This window comes from Carex rostrata, chromosome 5 (assembly GCF_964058835.1).
Source record: "Carex rostrata chromosome 5, lpCarRost1.2, whole genome shotgun sequence".
Taxonomy (NCBI): domain Eukaryota; kingdom Viridiplantae; phylum Streptophyta; class Magnoliopsida; order Poales; family Cyperaceae; genus Carex; species Carex rostrata.
This window is the reverse complement of record NC_135922.1, coordinates 3,130,251-3,149,301: the sequence shown is the minus strand read 5'-3', so window position 1 is coordinate 3,149,301 and position 19,051 is coordinate 3,130,251. Positions and strand designations below refer to the sequence as shown.

The 19,051-nt window shown below is 37.8% G+C and overlaps 2 protein-coding genes and 1 long non-coding RNA gene across 5 annotated transcripts in view; 2 read left to right on the top strand and 1 right to left on the bottom strand.

The window, feature by feature from the left end:
• Nucleotides 1–9,243, top strand: part of LOC144554227 (uncharacterized) — a 73,953-nt gene extending 64,710 nt beyond the window's left edge. Inside the window, exon 4 of the transcript XR_013511570.1 lies at nucleotides 9,167–9,243. The gene's annotated coding sequence lies outside the window, so the exon portion shown is untranslated. The remainder of the gene's footprint in view (nucleotides 1–9,166) is intronic.
• The window catches only part of LOC144554229 (uncharacterized), a 102,721-nt gene that overhangs the window by 73,010 nt on the left and 10,660 nt on the right, over nucleotides 1–19,051 (bottom strand). Inside the window, exons 7-8 of one of the 3 annotated variants that reach the window (XM_078302557.1) lie at nucleotides 18,877–18,973; nucleotides 18,214–18,543 (exon numbers count right to left, since the gene is read on the bottom strand). The exons of the other annotated variants lie outside the window; for them this stretch is intronic. Of the exons in view, the coding sequence (XP_078158683.1) occupies nucleotides 18,378–18,543; nucleotides 18,877–18,973 (263 nt within the window). The 3' untranslated portion in view covers nucleotides 18,214–18,377. Of the gene's footprint in view, nucleotides 1–18,213; nucleotides 18,544–18,876; nucleotides 18,974–19,051 lie in introns of those variants that run through there. 3 annotated transcript variants of the gene reach the window in all.
• Nucleotides 9,917–19,051, top strand: part of LOC144554233 (uncharacterized) — a 35,258-nt gene continuing 26,123 nt past the window's right edge. The window contains exons 1-3 of the long non-coding RNA XR_013511578.1: nucleotides 9,917–10,079; nucleotides 10,414–10,592; nucleotides 10,819–10,960. This is a non-coding gene — a long non-coding RNA (uncharacterized LOC144554233). The remainder of the gene's footprint in view (nucleotides 10,080–10,413; nucleotides 10,593–10,818; nucleotides 10,961–19,051) is intronic.

Sequence of the window (19,051 nt, the reverse complement as noted above, 5' to 3'; positions counted from 1 at the left end):
TTGCAACCATAATTTGGTTGCTATACTGACGTGGCAATAAGGTTTGCAACCAAATGAACGGTTGCTATTGCGTATTTATCGCAACAAAAAATGGTAGCGATAAACTAGTATTCGCAACCAAACAATGGTAACAATAAAATTATATTGCAATGAAATCCATGGTTGCAACTTGTGAAATTGTTGCAACCAAATTTTAGTTGCATGAAATACGTAACAATAATTTATGGCAACCAAATATATGGTTGCTATTGCACATTTATCGCAACCGAAATATGGTAGCAATAAGATAATATATTGCAACTTAATTTTTGGTTGCAACTCGTGCAATTCTTGCAACCACCTTTTAGTTGTACTAAATTCGTAGCAACAAACTACTGCAACCAAATAAATTGTTGCTATTGTGCATTCGAATTTTCACAAATGAATTAGATTTGTTTTTCTTCTTTCAAGTAGAATAGTTAATTTACAAGGTGATATTGTCAAGAGAAATTCCTCTCATTGTACGTATCAAAAAATTAGTAAAAAAAATCTAGAATTGTATGAAGATTATGTGGAGAGGTTCAGTTCTACCATTTACATATTTGAATGAAAATAACAATGTGAAGTATGATTGGAGTACGAAATCAATGGGGCATATAAGCTTTGCTCTTAATTCATATATAAGTTCAATTGTCTAGGCAATTCTTTATTTCAAGATCTGTACATTGCCCATCCGTACGTAGACTGGGCCTCAGGCCTGGTACTGGTTTGTTTGGGCTGAGATCGAACTGTTGAATCTTATTCGTTTATCCATTTGGTTTTATTATTGTTAGTTCATATATAAATAAAGTTGTGCGTGTTCATGAAAATATCTTATCTTTTATTAAATATTTGTCCATCAAATAAATAAACTAATTTGTATATTTATCCATCAAATGCAAATGCTTTATTAATGTTTCTATTTCTTGGTTTACTAAATCTAAAAGATTGATTAAGAAAGAAAATAATTAGGGGTTGTGAAACATTGATTAACCGAGCTTTGTCTTAATTATTCACGAATAATTTGTGAATATTTTTTTTGCCCTTGTGGGACTGAGACCTCCGGTCCGTATAATTTCGAATCATTCTCCAATTACATTTGAATTATTTCCGAATTATGAATTTTTGACCTCGGTGAACCAAATCCGAATAATTCATTTGTCACTATGGTTAGAATGAGAGAATTAGAATGAGAAATTTACAAAATGACCCTTTTAGTTTCTTTTCCATGTAACCTTCTTAAAAGAGTGTATGCATGCAGCCCAAAGATATGTTATTTAAGACCAACTAAAGCATTTTCGGGCAACTGGTCTAAAACAAATCCAACGTAGAAATAGTACCAGAAAATGACAATGACAGCTCCGACAAAAAAAAATATCCTCAATTTTGTTTACCATTATTTTTGATGAACTTGCGGTTTTCTCCACGTGGTAACAACAAAGCCCGGATCCAAAACTGATGAATTTCGGGCCCAAGGGCCAATCGATCTGCAATTAAATTATTGGTGGGTCCACACAAGAAATGATCTTTTTCATGTTGCAATCAAACACCATTTATATAGGACATCCATAATTTATCTATATTGGTATATTTTTGCATGCTCTTGATATACTAATCAAAATAAAATTGAAACGACATGATATTTTACGTGTGCATAGAGAAATGATGTAGATCATATATAACAGTAGTTTGACATTTAAGTTTTAAATTCTAAGTTATTATATTTCTCAAAATAAAGGTATGAAGTAGGTACAAATTAAAATATAAGACATTGAAACCTCCTTATTTTTCATTTTCAGTCATGATCATTTATCAAATTATATTATGATTACTGTGTATATTTACTTAATTGAATATTTTTAAGCCGTGTTTCTTCTTAATTAAGATGTGCAATTTCGTATTCAACATTATTCATTCAATTAATGTTCTCAACAATCGCAAAATGCGTTTACCCATTACTAAATAAAAACATGCAAAAGTTCAACATATAATCAAGCAAACCTACATTTTTTTAAAAACACAGTACACAATATAAAATAAAATAAAAACATAGTATCTCTGAATTACCAAAAAAAAAAAAAAAACTCGGACCTAAGTTGCATTTTATGCTGGGTTCTGATTTTTTTTTTTCATTTGAGGGCTATTTTTGAATTTTATTTTTCTTAAATACTAAAAAATACTGACTTGTTAAAAGAAGTTATTTGACGGGTCAATACATCTTTATTCTATTATTTCGATTGGGTTCCGTTGACCAAACCAATCAAGTTGCTCTGTGGTGGTGCAATATGTCGCGCGGGGGGACTTGGTTTGGTGTGGCGAGAGAAATTAGTAAGAAGTGAAAAAAGATAAATAATACCTGCCTCGACCTGCAGCATGGTTTCCTATGTGGAGTGTGCCACAGTGAACAAACCCACGGCTTTCTTACAACTCTGCAACTCCGTGGAAAAAATGAAAGTCAACTTCCAAAAGTCTATAGCAAGCAGCGAGAGATTGAAAGTGAAGAGAGAGAGAGAGAGATTCAATGGCGTCCGGACTGTTTTCTTCCCTCCAATCCCTCTCCACCAACCTCCTTCAGGCCTTTCGTGGCAGCACTTCCACTTCCCCTGTTAGTGACCAACAGAAAAGTGTCAGAGCCGATTTGGAGAAGCTGAGTCGGCTGCTTGCGAGGATCCAGGCTGTTCAACAGGACGCTGAAGAGAGGGAGATTTACGACCGATCTGTTCGGTTGTGGCTGGCAGAGCTGAGAGGTGTGGCCTACCAAGCAGAGGATGTGCTGGATGAGTTCCACTACGAGGTGCTCAGATCCATCGTCGACAGCGGTGATGCTGCCATTGAGGCTTACCAAAGGGACGGGGGTATGCTTTTCTTAATGTATCATGGCCCAAAAAAAAAACATGGCCCAGGAAAGCATGCTTAAAATAGGCTTAATTACTATTCTTTTGATTTTATTTTTGGGCCATATTATAGTTATCATATTTTATGAATTCATTGCTGTGTGTATTTAACATCAATTTAATTTTAAATAAATACACAAATTATATTCAAGAATTTTATTATTATTATTATTTTCAATTATGATTTTATTTATTCGTATATTTTTTTAAACTTGAAGTTAAAAATATAACATGGATATCGTGTAGCTAACTTATAAATGTAATGAACTTTAGTAATATTCATTTGTCTTCACATGTTTTTTTGAAAAAAAAAAATATTGTTTCTTATTATTTAGTACAAAAAAACCTTCTCGCAAAATAATCCCAGTTTTCAATCCAATTCAACCAATTCCTACTGATTCACCCAATTCCGATTTCGATTTTGATTTTTCCTTCTCTACATTTAACTTTATTGCCATAGTGACTAATTGGTAAGATAATAACATTTTCCTGAAATGTTGCATTTTTTAATCCTCATTGCATAAAAAAGTTTATATTTATGGAAATTTAACGCATGTGCAATCCATCCAGAACAACAACAAAGAAAATATATATATATATATATAACGTAAAAAATTCATGGGGTAATTTTTCTTCACTCCACAAGGATAATTAAGGAGACTAAGACAATTTTCTTATTTTTTTATTTTTTTTTGCGAAATAAAAATGGGGATAACTAAGAGAAATTTTGATATGCATTTTTATAGGGACTAAGAGAAAAATTGCTGAGATGTACGCATCATCCTCCCTTGCTTCTTATTCAGTTACTAATACCAAGGCCTCCATTCCAGATGGCATGGCTGAGAAGATCAAGGATATAACAGAGAGGTTTGAAGAGATTTCAGATGCTCGTGAGAAACTTCATTTGAGGGAGGAGGATGGGACCCGACTGGTTAGCAGTCCACAAATCCGACCACCAACCAGCTCCCATATGGATGAGAGAGCTACTTTTGGTAGGGAGGAAGAGAAGGAGGAGATCATTAGCCTCATGAATCCTTCAACCGGTCCTGATTTTATGGTTCTTCCCATTGTAGGAATGGGCGGGTTCGGCAAGACCACACTTGCCCAACTTGTTTTCAATGACTCCAGGATTCATGGGTTGTTTAATAAGAGATGTTGGGTATGTGTATCTGAAGACTTTGATCTAGTGCGGCTAACCAAAGCTATTGTTGAGTCGGTGAGTGACAACCCTTGTGAGTTTTCTGAGCTAAGCAAACTCCAAGATGTTCTCAAGGAAAAGATAAGAGGTCTTGGTTTGTTTCTTGTGCTAGATGACGTGTGGAATGAACAAAGATATTTGTGGGAGTGCTTTCGAGTTGGTTTTCTTGGTGCTAAATTTGTAAGAATTCTGACGACAACTCGCAATACCTCAGTTGCTAAGATCATGCAGACAACATCACTTTTTCAATTGAGTTCCTTACCCAAGGAAAATTGTTGGTCACTTTTTAAGCATTTTGCTTTTGGCTGTAGGGAGACAAGTGAAAATGCAAATCTGCATGAGATTGGTTGTGGTATTGTCAAAAAGTGCAAAGGCTCACCTTTGGCAATAAAGGCACTTGGAGGCATTCTCCGTTATGAAATGGATGAAGAGAAATGGAGGGAAATTTTGGAGAGTGATATATCAGAAATAGATGAGACTGGAGAGGTTATGCCAGCTTTAAGGTTAAGTTACCAGAAATTGCCGCAACATCTAAAACCATGTTTTCTTTATTTAGCCATGTTTCCGAAAGATTTTAATTTTAAAAAAGACATGGTGATTAGGCTTTGGATGGCGCAAGGCTATATTAATGGCAATACAAGAAATTTGAAAACATTGGAAGAGATTGGAAGCGAGTATTTTGATGAATTGCAAGGCAGATCACTTGTTGATGGTGGGCCTTCTTCCTACATCTTGCATGATTTAATACATGATTTAGCAAGATCCGTTTCTCAAGAGGCATATTGGCCAGTTTTAGAAAATGACCATGGATACAATGGTGTATGCAAAGTATGCCATCTGTACTTCACCAAGAAAGATGAATTATTGGGTTTAGTGCCCAGCACCTACAGATCTATTAGAACTTTTGGAAAAGACTGCATGTCAGGGGAGTTTGACTTTTCAATCTTCCCTGAGATTGCTTGTGCGAGAGCTCTTCATTTGAGAGAGTCCTCATTGCCAAATACATTCGGCACATTCAAGCACTTGCGTTGCCTTTTTGTTTCAAGTATGCTAATCAAAGTGCTTCCTGAAACTTTATGTCTTCTATACAACCTCCAAACTTTGGTTCTAGAAACTTGGGATCTTGAGGAGTTACCTGAAAACATGAAAAACCTTATTAACCTTCGGTGCTTTAGTCTGAACAGTATGAGAATCCAGCATTTACCTGAATCTATCTTCCCACTTCCTAACCTGCAAACATTATTGTTAATGTGCTGTTACCAAATCAAAGAATTACCAAGGGGCATAGAGCAGTCAACTAGGCTACACATTCTGGGTTTACCTGCTTTTCTTACCAACGTGCCATCAGGGATTGGGAAATTACCAACTCTCCAACATTTATGGGGAGGTTTAGGGGGGGGGTTTAGTCTCATGGATCATGAAATAAATGGGTGGCTGAGAGAGCTTAAGGATATGAATAAGCTTAGGGGACCATTGTGCATATCAGGGCTCAGAAACATTGTTGATGTGGAACTCTGCAGGAATGCTAATCTTGCATCAAAGCCAAATTTACACGAGTTAATTTTAAACTTTCAGGAAGATTGTGTTATGGAGTATTTCAGAGATGATGGAGAAGTATATGAAGCACTCCATCTCCATTTAACTTGCCGTTCAAGTAACAATGCAAAGAGTGAGAATGATGAAAAGATACATAATGTTGTACTCGAGAGCCTCCAACCTCATGGTAACCTCACAGAGCTTAGAATATTAAATTATGGAGGGCGAAATTTTCCTTCTTGGTTGCATAATCCATTACTTTCCAAACTGACAACTCTCACTCTTAACTTCTGTACTGAGCCTAACTACTTACCACCATTTGGTCAACTGCCACATCTTAGATTTCTGGAGATATCAGGTGGAAATCTGGGAGATGAGCCTAGAACAAATTCATTGTGGGTCGAATATGATTCTTCCAAGCAGCCCAAGAAACCTAGTTATCCATCACTTAAAGAGCTCTTATTGAGGAACATGCTCAATTTGGTGGAGTGGAAAGCAAATGATGGTGACTTCCCATATCTAGAGAAGCTCGTTTTAGAAAATTGCCTGGAATTATGGAAAATCCCAACAATTCCACCAGACATCAAGGATGTTACTTTCAAAAACTGCCCAAAATTGAAATTCCTAACATGTCCATCAGTAATAAGCAACTTGGAGATCATGAGGTGTGGCTTTCGTGAAATTATGTTTCATTCAGTATCTGAGAACCTAACAATCTCTAACTGTTTAGAGCTAAAATCCATTAATTGGAGCTACAGGGGCTTCAATTCTATTAGACAAGTTAGTTTTGAGAACTGCCCAAAGTTGGAACTCATAACTATTCCAGTTCAAGCTTTAGAACTGATGATACATGAGTGTGGTTTTCGTGAAATCATATTTGAGTCAGTATCTGAGAACCTAACAATCTCAAACTGCATAGAGCTAATCTCGATTAATTGGAATGATGGGGGCTTAAATTTTGTTAGAGAAGTTAGTTTTGAACACTGCCCAAAATTAGAACTTGTAACATTTCTAGTTCGAGCTTTAAAACTGAAGATACATGAGTGTGGCTTTCATGAAATCAAGATTGGGTCAATACCTGAGAGCTTAACAATCTCAAACTGTGTAGAGCTTATCTCGATAAATTGGACAGACATAGACTTAAATTCTTTTAGAAAAGTCAGTTTCGAATACTGCCCAAAATTGGAATTCCATGTTGCTATGAAGGATGTGTTACACTCGACCGATAGGGCTGAAATTTATGACTGTCCCAGATTATATTTGGGAAAAAGATATGTCTACCAGGTAGATGAGCATTTTATAATTTTTTCATTTCTCTACAATTTTTAAACACTCTGTTTTACTCATTACTCCACCTTCTTTTAACTAATTTATTTTACTTATGCAACAGAGAGACACAACGATAAAAGAGTTGAATTTATCTGGGAATAATAAGATCCATCTGTCGGATTCCACAATTACACTTCCAGAAAATCAGTTTAAACTATTCTTAACAAAAGAAGATTTTCGAGAAGTGGAATCATTAACATGTGCACCATCGGTTGGAGTGAGCTGTCAACATGTAATTCTAAATCTGGCTTCGTTGGTGATACTGGAGATTATGAGGTGCACAAAAGTCATATCAGTGACAGGGCTGGATAACCTCAGTAACCTCAAGCGCTTAAGCATATCATCCTGTCCAAATTTATGCAATTGGAATGATAGAACACTGCCACTATCACTGGAGTCGCTTCAACTGATTTATTGTGGCATGCTAAGCTCCATGCCATTGCTATCAGTTCAAAACCATTCGAGCACTCTCAAGATTATTGTGATAAGGAAGTGCCCAAGGCTGGATGAGTTGATAAAAAGATATGTCTACCAGGTACATGATCACCATGGGATGTGCATTTTATAATTTTTACATTACTCTACAATTTTTAAACACTATGTTTTACTCATCACTCTACCTTCTTTACACTAATCTATTTTACTTATGCAACAGAGAGACACAACGATTAAAGAGTTGAATTTATCTGGGAATAATGACATCCATCTGTCAGATTCCACGATTCCACTTCTAGATAGTCAGTTTGAACTTTTCTTAACAAAAAAAGATTTTCAAGAAGTGGAATCATTAACATGTGCAGCATTGGTTGGAGTGAGCTGTCAACATGTAATTCTAAATCTGACTTCGTTGGTGATACTGGAGATTATGAGGTGCACAAAGATCATATCAGTGACAGGGCTAGATAACCTCAGCAACCTGAAGCACTTGTGCATATCAGACTGTCTAGAGTTATGCAATTGGAAGGATAAAACACTGCCACTTTCACTGGAGTCCCTTAAACTGAGTTATTGTGACAAGCTGAGCTCCTTGCCGTTGCTATCGGTTCAAAACCGTTCAAGCACTCTCGAGGTTATTGTGAATCTACAGCACTGTGAAATTTATGACTGTCCCAGATTATATTTGGGAGAAAGATATGTCTACCAGGTAGATGAGCATTTTATAATTTTTTCATTTCTCTACAATTTTTTCATTACTCTACCTTCTTTACACTAATCTATTTTACTTATGCAACAGAGAGACACAACGATTAAAGAGTTCAATTTATCTGGGAATAATGAGATCAATCTGTCAGATTCCACGATTCCAGTACTAGAAAATCAGTTTAAACTATTCTTAACAAAAGAAGATTTTCGAGAAGTGGAATCATTAACATGTGCACCATCAGTTGGAGTGAGCTGTCAACATGTAATTCTAAATCTGGCTTCGCTGGTGATACTAGAGATTATGTGGTGCAGAAAGGTCATATCAGTGACAGGGCTGGATAACCTCAGCAACCTCAAGTGCTTGAGGATATCATTCTGTCCAGAATTATGCAATTGGAATGATAAAACACTGTCACTATCAGTCAAGTTCCTGGAACTGAATCATTGTGACAAGCTGAGCTCCTTGCCGTTGCTATCGGTTCAAAACCATTCAAGCACTCTCGAGGTTCTTGTCATAACGAAGTGCCCAAGGCTGGATGAGTTGGTAGATTTTCAGGGCCTGATGAAACTGAAAACTGTGGACATACGACACTGTAGGAACATAAGCATTTCTCTTGCTACTGAAAGCCTCCGCAGACCTCGTATTAATATTGGTGATTGTCCTCTGATGAGAGACTGGTGCCAGAGAAACAACATCACTTACAATGAGGCCAGCATACAACATTAAAAATAAATTATATTAGATTATTTAGAAGCTAGAGATCCTTGACTATATATTTAATAATAGCAGACCCAAACTGTACCAACTATCTCGGGTAAATTTTATGGATTTCCATGCTGAAGCCTTGATTAATTCAGAAAGCATTAAAAAATATACAAAGTTGCAAAAGAAGAAAAAAATAAAAGAAAATAAAGAATAGGATTTCCAGTGCTAGAATATATTTGGTTTTTACATGACCAAACAGCTTGTATTATATTGATGTCCAACATAAAATCCTCTAGAATAATCCTAACTTGCCTACATGTCATGTCTAATTTTCATTTGTAGTTGATTGGCAACCCCCAAGATGATAGAGAAGCTGAACTGGAAAGTGCTGAACACAGAGGTGGTGAACATGAAAGTGGTGAAGAGGAATTTGGTGAACAAGAAAGTGCTGAAATTTATGACTACCCCAGATTATATTTGGGAGAAAGATATGTCTACCAGGTAGATGAGCATTTTATTTAAACACTCTGTTTTACTCATTACTCTACAATTTTTTCATTTCTCTACAATTTTTAAACACTCTGTTTTACTCATTACTCTACCTTCTTTAAACTAATTTATTTTACTTATGCAACAGAGAGACACAACGATAAAGGAGTTGAATTTATCTGGGAATAATAAGATCCATCTGTCAGATTCCACGATTCCACTTCTAGAAAATCAGTTTAAACTATTCTTAACAAAAGAAGATTTTCAAGAAGTTGAATCATTAACATGTGCACCATCGTTTGGAGTGAGCTGTCAACATGTAATTCTAAATCTGGCTTCGTTGGTGATACTGGAGATTATGAGGTGCACAAAGGTCATATCAATGACAGGGCTGGATAACCTCAGCACCCTCAAGTGCTTGAGCATATCATTATGTCCAGAATTATGCAATTGGAATGATAAAACACTGCCACTATCACTTAAGTTCCTGGAACTGAATCATTGTGACAAGCTGTGCTCCTTGCCATTGCTATCGGTTCAAAACCATTCAAGCACTCTAGAGGTTCTTGTCATAACGAAGTGCCCAAGGCTGGATGAGTTGGTAGATTTTCAGGGCCTGATGAAACTGAAAACTGTGGACATACGACACTGTAGGAACATAAGCATTTCTCTTGCTACTGAAAGCCACCCCAGACCTCGTATTAACATTGGTGATTGTCCTCTGATGAGAGACTGGTGCCAAAGAAACAACATCACTTACGATGAGGTATGGATACAACATTAAAAATAAATTATATTATATTAGCTACAAGCTAGAGGCCCTAGACTATAAATTTTAATAGCAGACCCAACCATACCAACATCTAAAATTTCTGGAATTCCATGCTTAAACCTTGATCAATTCCAAAAGGATTAAAAATATACCCAAGTTGCAGAACTAGACAAAAAATGAAATAAAGAATAGTAAAAAGAGGTGATTTCCAGTGCTAGAATACATTTGGTCGTTACATGACCAAACAACTTCAATTATTCTGATGCCCAGCATCAAATCCTTTAGAACAATAGCTTACATGCATATCATGTCTAATTTTCATTAGCAGTTCTATCCTCCTATTGGCAACCCCCAAGATGATAGAGAAGCTGAACAGGAAAGTGCTGAATCAACTTAGATTGTAATCCTTTTGTTTTTTGACAATACAAAACAACACCGTTAGCGGTTGTGATCTCCGGAGAAGTAGGAGTACGTCTAGCTCACTAACAGAACTCCATTAACAAGTTTGTGCGTTTCTTACTCTTACTATTAACTTTACTTTATTGTTTTTGAATTTGTTTGTGCATCTTGCATGTTTTATCTTGTTGGATTTTGATTTTACCATCTGCTGCAAATTAAGCAAAAACAGTTGAATTTTTGTTAAGGCAACCATTCACCCTACCTTCTGGGTGTTTTGGTCATTTGTAATATTTTCTATGCTGTGTTTATTAGTTCTTTTCCCTTTTGTCTTCAGGTAGGTCATTTTTTACACTGTTGTTTCTTTTCATGTGAAGTGATAATCTTTGCACGGCTAAGAAAGAGGTACCATTCTTGCCAAATTCAGAATGTAAATTAATTATTTCCCAACTCTTGAGTGAGAATGTGAAAAAGAACAAGTTGCATTCCAGGAAATTTGGAGGGTAAAATTTTCCATTCCATTAAAGGCACAAATTTTTTTTTTTTTTTTCTGTCTGTATTTGTTAGGTTGATTTGCTGGGTGATGAGGTGGATGCGTTAACATATCTTTTGGAGAATGCAAACAATAGATACTGGTAATATACCACATTATATAAAACTTGATTAATTATGAGTTGTCAGCTTCCAACTAGGTTGCTTAACTTCATTTGAAGACTTGGAATTGATTCTGCTTTTTCTTTTTCTTAGTTTGAGTAAATTGTGGTGCGGTTGGTTAGTGGTTACCCTTGCAATGGCTGGTTTCTCATTACAGGACTGTTATTTACCAGAGTTTATTTTCTGTAGTTCAACCTTGTTAATAATGTATGTTCTTTTTATTTACCAGAGATTAACCTTGCAATGGCTGTTATGTTTTCAAACTGATATGTACAGTACCAATGATTGATTGCTGGCAATGGCTGATAAGAACAGGTTTGATCATTTGTTTTTTGAACTTATAATGGACTTTTGTTATCCTGTAACGGCTGAGTTGTAATGTATTTTTTTTGTTTTTCGACATCAAGTGCACCCATAATAACTGCTGTTATTGGGTCTGGCGTGCTATTGTTATAATGTGAAGACAAAATGATTCATTTGGTGGTGAGCTGCCCTCTTCTCTCTTAGAACTAAACCTCTTTTCCAAGTTTGTTTGTAAGATTTGCTGATCTCTTGTACCAATCTACCGAATACACTGATAATATCGTGAATTAGCGTATGTAATTGTAAAAGAATGTAAGAAAGTGTTATTGGCTTGATTATCATCTTGTATTATAAGACTCTTTAATATAGTGATTTTGCGTCGTGTTCCCGTGGTTTTCTCCCGTAAGGTTTTCACGTAAAATCTTGTATCTCTCTTTTATTTTATTTTGCTTGTTGTATTGCCTTCTTGTGTATCTGTTGAATATTGTATAGTTAGATAAGGGTATTTAGGTAAAAGTGTGAATATAATAGTTATAGGGACTAAAGTGTAAGATTGTGTGTGTATATGTAGACAGACCTAAATCAATGAAATCTAAGAAGTTTTCAACTCACCGTAACTTTATGGTATCAGAGCGGGTCTCCGCTGCGTGTGTCGTGTGAGCCGTCCGAGCCATCCGCGCCGTCCGCCTCTGTCGTGCGTTCGTCCAGAGCAAGTCCGCAGCACGCTACCGCCAGATCGCGCGCTGCCTCCGCCTCCGCCAGATCTCGATCTCGCGCCAGAGACGTCTCCGTGTGTCTAAACCCTAAACCCGTGTCTTCCGACCTTGCTCTCTCTCTCCGTGTTTCTCTTCTCACAGCGCTGATTGTTGTTTTTAAGTAGACGATCCATTATTTGACCCCTTTATAAACTGGATTCGTAGTTAAACTGATCGTTGTTTTAAAAAAATAAAAATAAAAAATAAAAAAAAATTAATTAAAAAAAAAAATTAAAAAAAAGAGGGAGAAAAATGGCAGAAGACAGGAGCTTCTCTAAATCGTCTCAAGTCATCTCAGTGAGATTGAATGGGGCTGAGAACTATCTGTTGTGGTCAAGGCAGGTGCTTATGCACTTGAAAGGTCAGAGACTAACCGGGTATGTTACCGGTGCATCAGAGAAACCCGTAGCTGTGGGAGATGAGAAGTTAGAGGAAAAAACTGAATTTCAAAAGTGGAAGGCAGACGATGGACAAGTTATGTCGTGGCTGGTGAATTCGATGGAGGTGAGACTGCAAAATCAGTTTATGATGTTGAACACTGCTCAACAAGTGTGGGATCGGGCAGCAGAGATGTATTCTCAGAAGGGTAATCATGGGCAGATCTATCACCTCCAGTCTAAGTCAGACAGTCTGGTACAGGGAGAAATGAGTGTGACTGAGTATTTCTCAGAGTTGAACAATATGTGGGAGCAAATGGATTTCTTTGATCCTTTGGCGATGAAATGCTCGGCAGATGCACTAGCCTTCACAAACTGGTTGGAGAAAAGAAGGACCTTTCGCTTCCTTGCTGGCCTCAACACTGAGTTCGAGCAGATCCGACAGAGTCTTTGGCAGAGGAATCCTCTACCTGCTCTTCGTGATGCCTTTGCAGTAGCAGTTCAAGAGGAAAGCAGGAGGAAGGCAATGGTATCTTTGCCAGTGCAGGAGGGTTCGGCTATGTTCAGCCTACCACACACAGTATCCTCTCAGGGTGATAAAGTCTATGATCACTGTCATAGGAAGAATCACACTCGGGAGACTTGCTGGGATTTACACGGAAGACCAGCTAGAGGTCGAGGTCGTGATGGTGGCCGTGGCAGAGGACAAGGTAGAAGTCGTGGACCAGGACGTGGTGGAGGATACCAAAATGCGCATATGGCTGACAACACTAGTACACCAGGTTCAGGCACTGATGATATGGTGACTCAACTGGTGACTCAGCTTGCAGCTCGGTTCTTGTCCACTACCCCAGCTAGCAATGCCCCATCTACTGCTGCTCTATCTGGGGCTGACGGTTACACTCTCTCCTCTCTTCTTACCACTGTAGTTAGACCTGTTGGCACTGTTATAAAAGCCCTAATAGCCGAGTCTGGTCCTGATCGATCCTGGATCGTAGACTCTGGGGCATCTAAGCATATGACCCCTGACCCTACAATGTTCAAAACCTATAAGCCCATGTCTGGGAGAGAAAAGGTACAAACAGCCGATGGCTCACTTTGTTCGATAGCAGGAGTTGGGGATGTAACATGTACTCCAGACCTCCAGCTATCGTCGGTCTTTCATGTTCCTAACTTCACCAATAACCTCCTATCAGTTAGTCAACTGGTGGATGATCTTAACTGTGTTGTTTCTCTGTCTCCAACCCATGTTGTGTTGCAGGAGCTGAAGACAGGAAAAGTGATTGGTATTGGCAAGAGGAGTGAAGGCTTGTACCGACTCAAGTAAGGAGGGGTGTTTTTGGATCCACGAGCCTGTTTGGCAGAGACTCCAGAGTTGGAGATGGTTTTGTTACATAGCCGTTTAGGGCATATATCTTTTACTGTGCTTGGAAGGCTGTATCCCAAGTTGTACTCTAAGTGTAGTAAGACTAAACTAGTATGTGATGCGTGCGAGTTTGCTAAGCACACCAGAACAATGTATCCCTCTTTTGGTAATAGAAGTTTTTCTTGCTTTGATATTGTTCATTCTGATGTTTGGGGGCTCTCGAGAGTTACTACTCTATCTGGTTCAAGGTGGTTTGTCACCTTTATTGATTGTTATAGCCGAATGACTTGGCTGTACCTGTTGAAGAGTAAAGAGGGAGGTTTGGAGTGTTTCAAGACTTTTCACAAGATGGTGGAAACCCAATTTGAGAAGAAAGTGAAGGTGTTACGCTCAGATAATGGCACAGAATACACCAACAGGGCAATGCAAGACTTCTTACGAGGTAATGGTATTATACATCAAACTACATGTGTGAATACACCTGAACAAAATGGTGTTGCAGAAAGGAAGAACAGGCACATCTTGGAAGTGACAAGGTGCCTTCTCTTTGCCATGAATGTTCCGAGGTACCTTTGGGGAGAAGCAGCGCAGACTGCTACATATTTGATCAACAGAATGCCTTTGAGAGCGGTGGACTTCAGTACACCACTTGAAATGCTCACAGGGACCACCTCATTTAAGGTACCCCCCAAAAAGTTTGGTTGTGTGTGTTTTGTTCATAACACAACTCCAGGTATTAGTAAACTTGATGCGAAGGCCCACAAATGTGTGTTTGTTGGGTACTCCAGTGGAAAAAGGGGTATAAATGTTATGACTCTGTGAAAAAGAGGATGTTGGAAAGCATGGATGTGACATTCCGAGAAACAGAACCCTATTTTACTCTCTCCGATGCACAATCCAATACATCTTCAGTCCCATTTCATGATCTTCTTGAGGTAGTCGTCACCCATTCCTCAGACCGAGTTGGTCGAGAGGGGGAGAGTAAGGAATCTGACAACAATGAATCTGACAACAGTATAGCCGATGATACTACGATCGGCCTGAGTCCAACAGAGACAGATCTGGACTCAAGCATGAACCAAAGCCTACCACCTCCTAATAGGCAGATCAACAAGGTTTACACTCGAAAACCTCGTCATGAGAACGTTGAGCAACCTCCGGTCCAAGGTCAATACCAATTACTTGCTCCTGTCGACGGCTCGCCCACACCACAACCTTCAGGTAACTCACAGTTACCCTCAGGTACTCCTCTTTTCTCTGATCTCGATCTTCCTATTGCATTGCGCAAAGGAGCTCGGTCAACTGTCTTAAAGAAAGGGGAAGATGCCTCAACATCACATCCTATCTCTCACTATATCTCATTTGAGACACTTTCCCTGACTTACAAAGCCTTTGTAACCTCCTTACACTCTAACTCTGTTCCATGTGATTGGAGGAAAGCAATGCAGGACCCAAAGTGGAAGAAGGCAATGTTCGAGGAGATGAGAGCATTAGTCAAGAATGACACCTGGGATATGGTCCCTAGACCGTCCAACAAGAACACTGTAGGATGCAAGTGGGTATACTCGACAAAATATACTCCAGAGGGAAAGGTGGACAGATTCAAGGCCAGATTGGTGGCGAAGGGCTACACACAGACATATGGTGTGGATTATGAGGAGACCTTTGCTCCAGTGGCTAAAATGAATACTGTTAGAACCCTCATCTCGTGTGCGGTAAACTTTGGGTAGGATTTGTGTCAGCTGGATGTTAAAAATGCATTGCTTCATGGTGACCTAAAGGAAGAGGTATATATGGAGATCCCACCTGGTTTTGACAATGAACAACTGAAGGGTAAAGTGTGTCGTCTGAAGCGCTCCCTGTACGGGTTGAAACAGTCACCACGAGCCTGGTTTGACAGGTTTTCTATGGCAATGAAGAAACTAGGCTATCAGCAAAGCAGTGCTGATCACACTATGTTCATCCAAAGGAAAGGAGAGAAGATTTGCATTCTGGTTGTGTATGTGGATGATATAGTATTAACAGGTAATGATCCTGTTGAGATGAAGAGGCTTAAGGCCAGCTTAGCCACAGAGTTTGAGATGAAAGACCTGGGTGAATTGCGCTACTTTCTAGGCATTGAGGTTGCTCGTTCAACAAAAGGGGTAGTTCTCTCACAGCAAAAGTATGTTCTAGATCTGCTGAGAGAAACTGGGATGCTTGGGTGTCGACCTGTCAATACACCCATAGACCCTAATAATAAGCTGAAGGGAGAAATAGGTGATCAAGTAGATAGAGGACAGTATCAGCGCCTAGTAGGCAGACTAATCTACTTGGCACATACTCGACCCGACATTGCATACGCTGTGAGCATAGTGAGCAGATATATGCACGACCCTAGAGTTCCACATCATGAGGCCGTGTATCAGATCCTGAGGTATCTCAAGAGTTGTCCAGGAAAAGGTGTGCTATTCAGTAAGAATGGGCACACTAGGATTGAAGTATATACAGATGCCGATTGGGCAGGGTGTCTTGATGATAGGAAGTCAACTTCAGGCTACTGTTCATTTGTTGGGGGTAATCTGGTTTCTTGGCGAAGCAAGAAACAGAATGTGGTAGCAAGGTCCACTGCAGAGGCTGAGTATAGAGCTATGGCCCAAGGTGTGAGTGAAGGGTTGTGGTTACGAAGATTGTTATCGGAGTTGGGGTTGTTGGAGAACAAACCCATAATGTTGTACTGTGACAACAAGGCGGCTATAAACATAGCAAACAACCCAGTACAACATGATAGAACTAAACATGTGGAGATTGACCGACACTTTATCAAGGATAAACTTGACGAGAGCATTATATGTATGCCTTTCGTTCGAACCAAGGAGCAAATCGCTGATATCTTCACAAAAGGGTTGAGTGTTACGGACTTCTCCAATGTAATAGGCAAGATGAGCATGATTAATATCTATGCATCATCTTGAGGGGGAGTGTTGAATATTGTATAGTTAGATAAGGGTATTTAGGTAAAAGTGTGAATATAATAGTTATAGGGACTAAAGTGTAAGATTGTGTGTGTATATGTAGACAGACCTAAATCAATGAAATCTAAGAAGTTTTCAACTCACCGTAACTTTAGTATCTTTCATATTTCTCTATTTTTTCGATGTTCGACGAAATTACTCTTTGAATTCTTCCGTAACCGTCTCCAATAGATATTGGGTACCGGAATTGTTAGAATTGTATCGGATCTAAAGGTGTATAAGCTCTTTCTAGACAAATTGATGATTTGCGGGCATATTATTAGAACATAATGTTTTTGCTTCTTGTTTTAAAAGATCAGCCCCTTCAATTTGAAAATACTCTTTCAATTATTGTTATATTTTAAATATTGTTCAGGGGTGGAACCACATTGTTGTGTACTCCTGGATTTGACAATCAAGTTTCTGGTATTGAAAATTAAGCCTAAATTCATATGTATGTGGGCTTTCGCCTATCCAAGAATGCCTATTACAGAATTCAACTTGTACTTGTTTTTGAATTTGTTTGTGCATCTTGCTTGTTTATCTTGTTGGATTTAGGTTTTAACGTTGGTTGCAAATTAAGCCAAAGCAATTCAAATTTTTGTTAAAGGCAAAGTTATAATAATACCAGGTTTTGCTGAATAACAAATCACCTTGAAGAGTATTAAATGTAAATTTATGGCTTACTTGTATAGTCTTCAATGCCATATTAACATAGAGAAATTTGGATTCACAAGTTCTTGATGACATGGTAGATGGATAGTATCAACAGTACCAGTATATTTGTAATTTTGTTCTAAAGAGTAATACTTGCACAAACAATGCCTGTGATTCTCTTCCTGTGGTAACATTTCATAAACAAAAAGACCATGACAGTTCCAACAAAACTATCCTCAATTTTATTTACAATTATTTTTTATGGACTTGTGATTCTCTTCCTGTGGTAACAACCTAGCTTGGATCCAAATCTGAGGACATGTGGGTATAAGGGTTAATCCGTAATTACTTTGTTCTGTTGGATCTGTTTCATGATGACAAAATTCTGTCATTTGGTGGGCTTATTTCCATGAGTGTAATTTGCTTGTGAATAAGTATTAACTTGACTGTATTAATGTTTTTGGCACTGGTGGTGCCTGCTTTACCATTGCTAATTTCAGTACTATTAAGTACATTTTACATGTATATGTTGAACAAAAGGTGATTTTGCTTTTTGGATTAGCATATTTTTAAAATTTGATTCACAGCGTGATTTAATTTCTCGAATTGCCATGAAAATCTCTAGGGTTTTAAGCAAATAGAAAACAATTTTATTCTTCTAACAAGCTCAAGTCATTAACACATTACAAAAAAAAATGCATCATCCATGCATCACTTCCTCACATCCATCTATTGAAAAATCATATATCCGATATATGCAAATTTTATTCAATCTAACAAGTTACCAAGAATTAGCCTCCATAACGGGTCTTGAGCGATTCAGGTGGCTCTTCTTCCATAATACTGGCTCCAGTAGTCGCCAAGTATTGCCGGATCGTTGTTTTGCGATCACTTATATAGGTATGGTCCAAGAAATTACTATATGCTTCCTCACCCAAATTTTTGGCTGCTAAAACACTGTAACCAATTTCAGAAGTCTTTTACCAGCAAAGAGGATAAAATATCAGAAAAGACCCTACTTTTTATTATTTTTGCAAAGGAACACTGGAAGGAACACTGCTTTAAGTCTTTAACACAATAGTCTTGTTAACTTGATACATCCATTTACTAACTGATAGCAAATATTTCAATTCAAGTTGTTTGTCATTTTTCTGGACTGACTTCTTGTTTAATGTTGCTAACATTTTAAAAGACAATAAAGTAGCAAAACTTAGATATAAATTTAATAATATTGAGGGATATACATTGAATTGTAATGGTAAGAAGAGTTCTCTGAATGGAGAATTGTACCAGTGTCTTAAATAGATACGGCAAGGTAAAATGTTGTCTCTCCATATCTTATGGATATTGTATCGGCCATATCTCTCATGATAAATTTCTTTACTGCCTGTTGATGTAATTATTTGAATCATCAATTAGTACCATTTTGACAGTAAATAAAAAAAATAAAAATAAAAATTGAAAA